Source organism: Morchella importuna (assembly GCF_003444635.1).
Source record: "Morchella importuna strain M04M26 chromosome Unknown Morimp01GS019, whole genome shotgun sequence".
Classification (NCBI taxonomy): domain Eukaryota; kingdom Fungi; phylum Ascomycota; class Pezizomycetes; order Pezizales; family Morchellaceae; genus Morchella; species Morchella importuna.
In genome coordinates, this window is record NW_025763416.1 from 494587 (window position 1) to 506210 (window position 11624).

The following is an 11624-nucleotide window of genomic DNA, read 5'->3' on the forward strand; positions in this document are numbered from 1 at the left end:
AAGCAAAAGCCAAAATACAACCCCCTACCTATCATACCTACAAGACACAAAAAAAAACAGCAATACGAAAAGACAGAGAAAAGAGGACAAAAAAAAAAACATAAGCAGAGAAAACAAAATGCTCGTCAATTCCAACAACCCCCAACAAACAAGGACATGTGTTCCATCGCTACGTAAAGAAAAGAAGAAAAAAATATCATGCTCTCAATCCCTTGATAAGTCCCACACACACACACAAATTAATGCTTTCGTCTCATCAGCTCATCACAGTTCCCCCCCCCCCCCCCCCCCGCGGGCTGATCCCCCCAACAGCATATCAACATCCTACAATAGTTGCAGGGCCTCATACAACAATTACGTCTTCTCGTTTCATTACACCGTCCCACCGCCTAGAGCTCGAGCCCAGACAGATACTTCGCCGTCTCCGCGCCCAGCTCCATAAGCTCCGTTCCATTACGATGGTGACGATGATGCTTTTCCATCGCCGCACGATACTACACATCAAGACCCCATTAGCTTCCACACTCTCACTGACCAAAAGAAAAAGCGTATAAAAAGCAGTATCAAAACCCACCTGGAACGCAAAATTAACCCCCAACGCCACCGCCAGCGCCACACACACCACCACCGGTCCCAGCGCATTATCAAAGTCCTTACCCGAGCGCTCCCGAATCAGCTTTGAGCGCCACATGTACATACCGTATCCCCAGCCCGCCGCAAAGACCGCAATGCACGTATACACCAGCGCCAGCCACCTCGCGATAACGTTGTGCGTGCCCGCGGCGTTATACAGCCCGATACTCAAACTCGCCAGCAGGATCGACACATGCTGCCACTTCAGGAACGTGCGCTGATTCGCCAGCCATACTTTTGCCTCGACCTGCACGGGCCCAGAGTGCATGATGAGGGTCCCCGGCTTCTGCACACCAGGCGGGAGCTTGACTGCTGCGCGGTGGGCGCGGCCGTAGCGGGATGTGGAGAAGGTGGGGAAGAGGTTACGCAGGCCGGCGATGGTCGCGACGGTCGTAGGCTTGTCCTCGTCGTCGGTACCCGTGTCTTCGTCTTCTTCTTCCGTGTTCTCGCTGCCCACCTCCGTGACGTCCTCCTGCGGCTGCTTCTTGCCGGCGCCGCCGGTCTGCATGATCATCGGGAAGCGGCGGTCCGCGTTTGGCGGCGTCTGGCTGTATCCGCCGGCCGCGCTGCGTGGCGCGCCTGCACGGCCGCCAAAGTCGCGGGCGCCGGGAATGAAGCTGCCGACGATTGTCTCGTCCTCAATCTGCTTCTTGGCCTTCTCCTGCTCGGCCTCCCAGGCCTGCTTGGGGTCCTGGCGGATGTCCTTGTCCAGCTCGCTGAGCCAGAAGGGGAAGCTGTTGACGTGGTCGTCAAAGAGGACGGCGACACCGTGCGCAAACTTGCTGAAGCGCGGCGCGCTCTTGATGAGATGCGAGTTCATGAGGTCCTGGACCCACTCCTTGCTGCGCCCGCGGAGCGCCGACTCGAGCACCTTGATCTCGAGCAGCGCGTACGGGAAGCGCGAGATCTCGCCCTTGCGTAGCCCGCTGAACGGGTACTCCATCTGCGCGTCGTCAATGTCCTGCCTGTGCCAGTCCTCGGGGTCCCTGCAGGGGCGCTCCAGGTCCAGCGAGTCCTCCCTGATGAGCGCGAGGTCCGTGTCGAGCGAGACTCGGATGCGGTCGTCGCCGGGGATCTGGAAGGCAGTGCGCGTGTAGACGGCGCGCATGACGGGCTCGAGGTTCTTCTCCTTGATGAAGCCCTGGAGCGACTCGACGAGGGCCTCGTAGCGGTTGACGTCCTCGCTCTTGTTGCCGCGGTCCTTCATCTTTTGCACGTTCTTCTCCATGGAGTAGGAGCCGTTGATGAAGTCCTTGACGTACTTTTCCTTGATGACAATGCGCTCTTCAATTGCGCCCTCAGAATCGTTCTCGGCAGCACCGCCCTTAAGCGTCTTGCGCTCAATGCTGATGTCGGGCTTCTGTGAGAGCTGACCATACCAGCGGAGACGGAGCGAGGCGGCTTCGGGTGTCTTTGAAATCTTGTCAGTGTAGAGTGAGAACTTGGGGTTGTCAAAGTACAGAGAGTTGATCGTTGGGTCACGGCGATTGGCCTCAATCTCCTTTGAGGGCTGCGGGTTGTAGATCAGAATGGGGAGACGGCGCTGGATGAATGTCTTGACCTCGGCAACATTGCTGGGGTGCACCCAGAACTTGTGCGAGGTGTATTTTCGGTGGCCAGCCTGTGGGCCGGAGGCAACTGAGGACGCACGGGTCTGGCCGGGTCCGCCCTGCTTCAGGTTCTCACGGATGAAAGTGTCCATGGCCGAGAGTCTGCAAACATGTAAACATTGAGAACCGTGTGTGCGTGGAACCGCAAACCATCACGTGAAGAGAGATATTGATATATTGCTCACCTGTACAACAGCGGGCTGTAGTCCTCCTTGTTGAACTCTAATGCACTCAGCCTGACCTGCAGCAGCGGGCGAATCTTGTACTCCCCCACACCCGAGCTCGCCTTTCCCTTCCCCTTGCCCCTCTGCTGCTGCTGGGGCGCTCCTCTTGGGCGACGATCGTGCTTCTTCGCCGCCTTCAGGAAACCCGTGAAATTGACCCTGGAAAACACCTTGAGCTCGTCAATGTCGCTCGTGATCGCGTCCAGCTCGTCCAGCGTCTGCTTGAGCAGCTTCTGCTTCTCGTCCTCGCTAATCTCCTCCTTCTTGTCCTCGCCCGGGGCCGAGGCCGCCGAGAGTTTCTCCATGCGGGCCTCGAGCTTTGCCGTGCGCTCCTTGAGCTGGTCGCCCATCATGCGCTGGAAGTTGTTGACCTTCTCGAGCTGCACGTTGATGAGCTCCTCGACGAACGCGGACTCGTCGTTCTCGGTCCAGGGACGGCCCTCGTAGCTCTCATCGGTGCGGGAGGTGGGGCCGCGTTCCGAGTCGCTGTCGTCGCCCTCGTGCAGCAGACGCTTGAGCTTTGCGTAGTCGATGTAGTGGTCGCGCCATGGCGCGTAGATTGACGACTGGAGTGTTTTGCCGAAACGCATCTTTTGTGTGTGGTGGTGGTGGTGGTTAGTATTAGTATGTAGTTGGTGGTGGTGGTGTTGTTGTTAGGACGGATGATCCCTTCGATCCTTCCTGTCAGTAGTAAGAGAGGAATTGACCGTACAGAGGAAGAGGGGAGGGGAGAGAGAGAGAGAGAGAGAGTAGGAGAGAGAAGAGGAAAAAGAGGAAGAAGAGAGGTAGGTGGTCAATCGAGGGTTTTTTACCGCTCGATGATGGGTGTGATGTGATGTGATTGATGGGTGGTTGTGATGGTCGTCGATATGATATGTTAACTCGGCCACTCCACATCGAGGGTGCTCCAACCTTCGTTCTTGCTGTGAGACAATTAGCCAATCGCACGTACAACCCGCGTCACTTTCGTCGGAAGAAAGTGCTAAACTCAGTTGCAGAAAAGAGAATTAAAGCCCGGCTGTCCCGTTCCTTGGCTAAAAGAAAAATAAATCAATCGCGGTGGCCGCTGCTAGCCTTTTGTTGCTCTTCTTTTTCCTCTTTTTCCTTCCCTTCCTCTCGTCTCGTCTCGTCTCGTTTCTTACTTAGGTCGTGTGCTCGCTTGCTTGCTAGACTCGCAGACAGAGCGATTCTTGGTGAGCGTGCAGACAGAACCTCCACCGCCAATCAAGCAAGGGCTCAGGGTTACATCAGTCGGGGAAAACCATGTCTTGGCTGCTTCTTCAAAAGAAACACTCACAATTTTTTTTTCCCACCCTTTGCTTCACTTCACCTCCAACCCCCCACCGTCACCACCATGCAGGAACGACCACGACCACGACTATTACTATCACCATCTCACCATCACCGCCAAACATGGGCCAAACTAATCCACTAACAAAAGGTATTTACAATTCCGCTTTTTCTCTCACAGCACAATTTGCCCCTCCTCCTCCTCCATTCCCCTCGAAATGATGACTTCTGGCATTTGGCTTTAGTTCGTTGTCACCTTTCTGGTGGTCCTCGACAATGATGAAAAACAACCGCTACCTTAATAACTTTGTCTGATCATTAACACTTTCATTCCCCTCTTTTTACCCCCCACCATCATCGCTGCGAAAAATAACATTTTGATGAATCAAAATTGGCTAACTCGGCGATTCAGAACAGGAAAAAAAAAATCATTCTAGATACCTCCACCGTACCATACCATCGGCAATGACGGCCTCTGCGCATCGACTGTACGCCATATATAGAACTAATAAAAAAATATTTTACAAAAAAAAACTCACTTCTCTTCGCTCGCGGTGATCGTGAAAACCTATGCCTATGCCCGTATCCATCCGTGACAGTCAAAAATAGATTTTGTAGACCTCAATTGGGTTGAACTTCCAATTTGCAATGCGCCGTGATTTCCTTCCTCTCCTCTGTGATATAAAAAAAATACACTCACCCGCTCGCTACACCGCAAAAAAGAAATATCAAAAGTGAAAATTTTTGCCTGCGGAAAGAATCACAATCAGTAATTAAAGATAACGCCCCCCCCCCCCCCCCCAGTCCATCGATAATGGGGGAAACGCAATTAACCTGATACTCTCTACCATCAACTACCGGTCAAGGCTATTTAGCACCCGAATTGAGCAATTGCAAGACCGCCCATCAGCGACCACCCCCCAGGCCCTCCCTCACATGCGGAAAAAGATCGTGTGCGTGTGCGACCTGAAATTTTTCTCACCGATGATACTGATAGTAGCGCCGGTAACGTACCCCGCACAACGGGGCGGAAAAAAGCAAAAGATATGATTTCGCCCGGGCTCGAACCGGGGACCACAAGTGTGTTAGACTTGTGTGATAACCAACTACACCACGAAACCATACATTAGAATGTTATTCGTTACAATTCTTATTCACAAATAATTAACTTAACTCTAGCTGGAGAACATCCCGCGCACAGGGGATTCTGGTGGTTTTGCCTTCATTGCATCCTACCATCTAGGCGATTGATTGATCGCTAGGATTCAAAGCGGGCATGTAGATACTCCCGTTTTTAGAGATTCCAAATGCGTCCAAAGAGCGGGCATCAGGCACCAGGCATTAGGCATCCGCCCGGGAACACGGCTAGCAAGTGCGGTGCGGTGACATGACCGCCCTCTCCTCCCCCCAAAAAAGGGCGTTCACAAACCAAACCCATCCTATTCAAGTCAGCCTACAATAGTCCGTAACATACCAAACCGCAAAAAATAAAAAAAATAAACGTAAATAACTATAAAAGTAAAAAAAAAAAAAAAAAAAAAAAAGAGTGGCCTGCAGGGGGATAGGCACATTATCACTCGATTCCTAGTTCCCGCCCCCCCCCCCCCCCCCGCGGGCAGAAACTTATTGTTTCTCTCTCGCCGTAACCAACCCACTTTTCTGGATTTAGATCACCTTTAGAAAAAAAAAGGCACCAGAATTCATAAAGCGTTTGGGGCCCCATTTTATGAATTAAGACTCAATTGGGCTCTCTGTCTATTCTCTAGCGGTGCGGCCCTGTTTTGCAATTTGCCCATTCGCGGTCATATCTTCCACTGTGCTCTTCGACCCTACTTACTTCCGCCATAAACCAAGTACCATTGAAAGATGTCCATGATCTGTAACCCCCCCCCCCCCCCCCCCACAAACCAACTCCCCCACCCCGCACCCACCTCCGGGCCCATCACGAGCGCAATTCCTACCAAAGTCAATAACTAATCGATAGACCGCTCCAACAGTCAATGATCATTTTACCACTTCTTCATCCTAGCCGCAGTAATGGAACCAATGTAGTCACCACCCACCGTTATGCAAAGCAGTTCTCAAAAATATCCTGTACCTAGACGAGAAGAGCGCCATCACGTGCAGTCCGAATAGACACAAGTGACGAGTTGTCATTATACACATGTACATACATACTAACGGATATCCGAATAACTCAACAAATCCTCCCAACGCCGGCGCCCATCCCCGCGTAGCTTATCTAACCAACCTGGCTGCGGAGCTAGATAGAACTTATAATCCTACTCTGGGGGACCTGTTGATCTAGTGGTTATCGGCGGTGGCTGGCTATGGATGACACCGATACGTTTAATTTCCCTTAGGGTTGTGCTAAAGATGGGAGGAGGGTTTACACTATTGGTAAGGTCTATTGGGTATTCCCGAGTGAAATGGGCTCTCGACCTTTCCCCATACTGCGAGCGTGCTCGTCCTGCACGTAACGATAATAGTTGGGCGCCTTCTCCACCCCCAAAAAATATTGGATGATAAAATAGATGGCCCCTCTGCGCGATTCGCTAAAGTTACTCTCGGTGATTGCCAATCCGGGGCAGCTTATTCTACTTCAATGGCTTGCCATTCTCTTCACTGTGAAGCACGTTCGGCAGCAGGACGAAGAAACCACCCAACGCGGGCATGGGCTGGGACTGACTAAACACTGTGATATTTGTGTACCACCGCCCCATTTCCCCTAACCAAAACACAAGAAGCACCGCAGCAAACCAAATCAAACCATTCAGAAGACAGATACGATGCAGAGCCACGGACAGAAAGAAAAAGGCCCGCTCCTCAGACAGGCAAGCAACTCGCAAGAATCCAAGAGAGAGAGAAGAGGAAATACGGTAACAAAAAAGGGTACCAGATTCGTATCTCATAAAGAAGCAGAAGAAAGACGACTAGAAGTAACCAAACCCTGCAACGCGCAGAGGAAAAAAGAAATGACGCAAACCCATGGACCCCACCCAGCCAGGAAAAGTTGAAAAAGAAATCGACTCCCCGAAACACGTAAACCCGTTATCAACCCGCGTATCATACAGAATAAAAGAAGGCCCCCTGTGCATATGGCAAGAACCCGACATGGCGGATAATTTACTCGACCTGCCCAGATCCCATCTGATACATCGCCGTCTTAACCCTCTCCCTAACATCCAACTCAGAATCCTTTAACATTCCTTCCAAGCTCTTGTCGAATCCAAGCCTCACCAACTGCTGAATACGGCCTCTAACCTCCTCCTCCTCGGGGCTATCTGCCTTGTCGACCCAGGTCAGATTGATAACAATCCAAGCAAGGCCAGTCCTAACATTCGGAAGACGATGGTTCCACAGGCTGGAGAGAAGCTTTAATAGCTCAGTTCTTTCGGCCAAGATTTGTCGGTGGCTCGACGCCCCAGCAGCGATGTGAACAAGGATGTATACAATAGAGCTTACAACTTCCCCTGGTGGTAGGGCAAGGGTGGATCCGCTCCCGTTCCGAAGCTTTATGTTCCGTGGCCTAAGCTTATCCTCCAACATCTCAAAAAGACGATTCTCGCCCATACGCTCAAACAAAAGATCAATCATCTGAGTGCGGTCCTTGTTGCAAATGAAGTTTCTGATAAAGTCCAAGCCTTGTTCCTGCATTGCGATGCTCTGCTTTCTTCTCATGGTGATTTCCTCCGGCTCCCTCCGTTCAAGCTGTGCCATAACCAAGGAAGCTTTTGGCGGGAGCTTCCGAGCTTTAGACCTCACTTTTTCTTCCGGAGCGTCGTAAAATTCTTCGTCTGATCTCCTATGGGCCAGTTTCCTCAGATCACCGATACTATCTTCCATCGCGCCCACATCGGCTTCACCCTCTTCGACCTCAGCCATATCTTCGTCCTCGACTGATTGATCACCAACACCATCAGTGCTGATAACCTTAATGAACCACTCAATCCCCAGTCCTTCAAAACATTTCCTTTTTACTCCACTCTCGGCATCAAGGATCAGATGCTTCAAAGCCCAAAGCGCGTTTAGTCTCAGCGATGCGTTATCACTCTTAGCGTGTGTGCATAGTATATCCATGACGCCAGCATCAACTATTGGCTGCCTCATCGGTGAAAAGTCTAGCAACAGGTTACAAACAGCGGCAGTAGATGCGACGCGGACCTCGATATCCTCGTGGCGCAAAAGCGTAAATAGGGGCATCGCGACTCCGGCATCAATTAAAGAAGTACGGAGAATTGAGACTGATCGAGAGAGAGACTGTACGACACCACAAGCGGCAATAAGAACAGCAGGTGGGTTGCCCTCCCCTGTATTGTTTTCTTGAGAAGCAGGGGCACCAGGAATAGGCTCCAAAGGCTTCATGGAAGAGACTACCATAGGGATTACCCCTGCCTCAATGATTGTTTTGCGGTAGTCGTCCTTGAAAAGTGCCAGACTTGCTAAACACCTCATTGCACCCTCCTTAACTTTCATGCGATGGGAGATCTCTGGCCTATTCCGTCTGTGTTTCTCTGTCTCTTCGGACTCAATAGAGTCTTCATTTGTGACGCCATTAATTGAGGAAGATGGGGACTCTGTCGCTTTCCGTAGCATCAGAGCCAATTTCTTGATAGCCAAGGCATCAACTGCAGCCTTCTGCATCTCCGGACTATCCATGACTAGTCTTGAAAGAATAGCCGGCGCCCTTTCCTGGATGACCCACTTTTGTCGAGTTTCGGCGTCCACCCCGCCAACACCGACACCCACCTTTACAAGCATATCCTCTTCGTTAAGAAGCCTTACCAAAACTGGCAATACCAATAACACCAATATATGCGTCATCTTCTTGCTGATAAGGGACACTTTGAAAAGGTTTGTCAAAACAGCAGTGGCCATCAATCTTGTGAAAGAATCCCCTGAACGAACCTGAGAAATCAGCCAGAGAATTACCGGCGATTCCTCAATCTCTATATCCGCTTCTGAGCCACCGGAAATAGATTCAAGATTTGATGCTCGAAGAATTGGGTCTTCTGCATCGGTGGTTTCCGCACGATGACGAAGAGGAGTATCGCCTCCCGTTGAGGATTCTGAATCGTCAGTCCCACCCCCGGATCCAAGAAGCATAGACTGAGCCTCTGCAACTCCGATAGAATGGTTGAGATGATGATGATAGTGCTGCGTGCTGTAGTGATGGAGTGATGAATAATCCGCAGATCCTTGGCTGGCAGCAGAAAGGGGTGGAAAATGAGCAGAAGATGGAGTAAGTGGGGGGAATGCAGAAGGTGTGATGAGTAGTTGTGGTGGCTGAATTATTGAGCTTGAAGAAGACTTCTGTTGAGGAAGCTTTATAGATGTTGTTGATCCGGGCAAAGAATCACTATGCTTATTTGACATGGAGGATTTAGCTTCCGCTGCGTTGGAGGTTAGCGTAGATGGCGGGAAAATTGCCGTTAAAGCTGGTGAAAATAGAAACTCCAAAGAGCGAAGTTTCGAATTTTTTATTATGACCGAGATAGCATCAAGTATTGGGGCTAGTTTTGCGCCTTGTGGAGCTGGAGACGGCATGTCAGGCTCCCCGCGACCCTTCGACGGTTTTTGAGTAGCCTTCCATGAAACAACAAAGGATCCCAGTCTTGCACTCAAAGCATCCAGCACTCCTGTTTCAACGAGTAATTTTTCATGGGTCCCTTCCTGAGATAAACTGTTCCCACCACTATCAATGATCCTCGCAGGATCGTACCGGCCACATGACTTTGCAATTAACGATGAAGCAAGACAAATTTGCTGCTGCACAGCAGAAGATGGGGATGTCTGGGAGATGATTTTGCAAATATTCCTCAACACTTCGGGAGTGTATAGCGCTGTGGCAATTGCATAGGATGGGCCTTCTGATGAGGACGCTGTGTCGAGAATAGTGTTCAAGGTTCGAAGGGAGCAATGAACGAGCTTGGGGGGATTGTAGGACGGATTGAGCGAAGCTATCAGAGGAGCAAGGGCCTGCGAGAAAAGCAAATGGGAAATGTGTGCTTCGCCGCCTGTAGGTTGTTCACGAAGCTCAGCGATGGACCACATAAAAGGAGAGGACACGGAGCAATTCACGTGGCAACGAAAGGTACAGTCCAGTGAGATTGAAGAAGGCTTGATATTGAAAAGGAATTCCTACCATACGCCAAACTTCCTATAGCAATCCCAGCTTCAACCCTCGCATCACCCCAAGCTTCATCCGTTGTTCTAGTACCACCTTCCAGAATCTTCACAAGCGGGGGAACAATTCCCAAACGCACAAATAGTTCCTTCTTCTGGTCGTGGCCGATGAGTTCATGCTTAAGTCGTTTCAGAGTAGTAACTACAGATTGAGGCTGTGAGAGCGACAGATTCGAGAGCTGCGAGAGGAGGGCGAGAGCCGTAGATTCCTCTTCCGAGTGAGTCATGATGATGATGTGGATGGTTGATGGGGTGTTGGAGGGGTGTTGGAGGGGGGGTACGGCGGTGAGTTATGGAGCGAAGCAGCAGAGGTAGTCGTTGTCGTATGTAGCTGTCGTGCGAGGTGCCGGGTGGTGCGATCAACAAGACTTTAAAATAAATGAGAAAAGAAAGTTATTGGAGAAGGATCCGTGGCGAGAGATTGTTGGAAGGGTTAAATAATTGATGAATCGATTGATGTAGCGATTAAGATAGGTGTATGTGGGGGGAGGGGTTGGCTGGGGGCACTGTATGAAGTTATTACTTACCTCTCTCTCTCTTTTTTGGAGGGGGGATATGATCGGAAATTAAGAATTTTCGGCGATGTGGAGAGAGGTGGAAGCAAGCTTTCGGTCGGAAGTGTTATGTAACCTTGTGTTGCGTGAGCAGTTGCCTAACGCACTCAGTGTTCAGAGCAACACCCACACATCGACGGTAACGCAAAGGCCGCCGGCTGTGCCCTGCCCGCCGCCGCTCCCCAGGTACCGGATCTTCGCAGTCCGTGCGCAATCTGTGTACCCCTCTTTCTCTCAGCTTAGCACCCCTCATTTTTATGCTAGTAGTAGCACTCGGAGGTTTCGTCCGATCAACAACAGCATGCGAGGCAGACAGGAAGACAGGGTGGCTAGTCGATAAATGGATCTTTGACTCGCCGCCAACACCCCAAGAAACTATAGAGGGTCCAATCGTGACAAGAGGATATACTCGTGGTGTCCTATCACTCGGAAGGTGTGCTTTGTCAATCGATTGAAATCAGCAGTGCAGAGTGTCCTGGCAATACCTATTTGCCCCCAACACGAGTGCATGTGCTGAGCCGCTTGTCCCACTGACCGCTAGGACGGGATTCAAGTGTTACATTGGCTTGGATTCGTTGAGATAGTTCGTCTTTGAGAGTTGTCGTGGTGCTGTACTCTTCCGCCGGGTTCGTGAAAGGGCTTTTTTTTCTCTCTTGTTATTTTCTTTTTTCTCTCCGCGGTTCCTTTTTTTTCCCACTCCCCTTCCCCTGGTGTTGGTTGGACCCCCGGACTGACGTCCGCAGCAATAAGTACGTACATAAGGTGCCTGTTTCCCTCTGTACATACACTTGCTCTACTTGTGTCTACCAACAGCTGGTTTCTCCCTCCACTCGTGTCGACGTGCCAACAATTCCCTCAATCATTCATTCCTATACGTGCATACTACATTTACTACTACTTGCTACTACTACTTGCTGCTACTACTACTACTACTGCTTCTACTACTGCTGCTGCTACTGCTGCGTGGGAATTTGTTTTGCTATAGAGCCTTTTGTATTTGCTTTTACGCTGTGCGCTTATAAACGCACCCGTTCCGCCAGAGCCTCCTTCTGCTGTTCTGGATACTGTTCTGGATACTGTTCCCGATCGTCCTCTCGTTCTCGTGGTTCGAGACGTACCTACAGGCA

At 50.8% G+C, this 11624-nt stretch overlaps 2 protein-coding genes across 2 annotated transcripts; both read right to left on the reverse strand.

Annotated features, from left to right (window-relative positions):
* Positions 1-389: 389 nt before the first annotated feature.
* Positions 390-3057, reverse strand: LAJ45_06509 (uncharacterized protein; the record flags this gene model as incomplete). The annotated part of the gene is made up of 3 exons (XM_046116073.1): positions 390-494; positions 575-2345; positions 2429-3057. 3 exons carry the CDS (start codon positions 3055-3057, stop codon positions 390-392), a joined length of 2505 nt encoding a protein of 834 aa, XP_045970734.1.
* A 3826-nt stretch (positions 3058-6883) lies between these two features.
* LAJ45_06510 (uncharacterized protein) lies at positions 6884-11007 on the reverse strand (the record flags this gene model as incomplete). The annotated part of the gene is made up of 7 exons (XM_046116074.1): positions 6884-9774; positions 9903-10122; positions 10308-10311; positions 10471-10573; positions 10628-10722; positions 10907-10916; positions 10983-11007. 7 exons carry the CDS (start codon positions 11005-11007, stop codon positions 6884-6886), a joined length of 3348 nt encoding a protein of 1115 aa, XP_045970735.1.
* Positions 11008-11624: the final 617 nt, after the last annotated feature.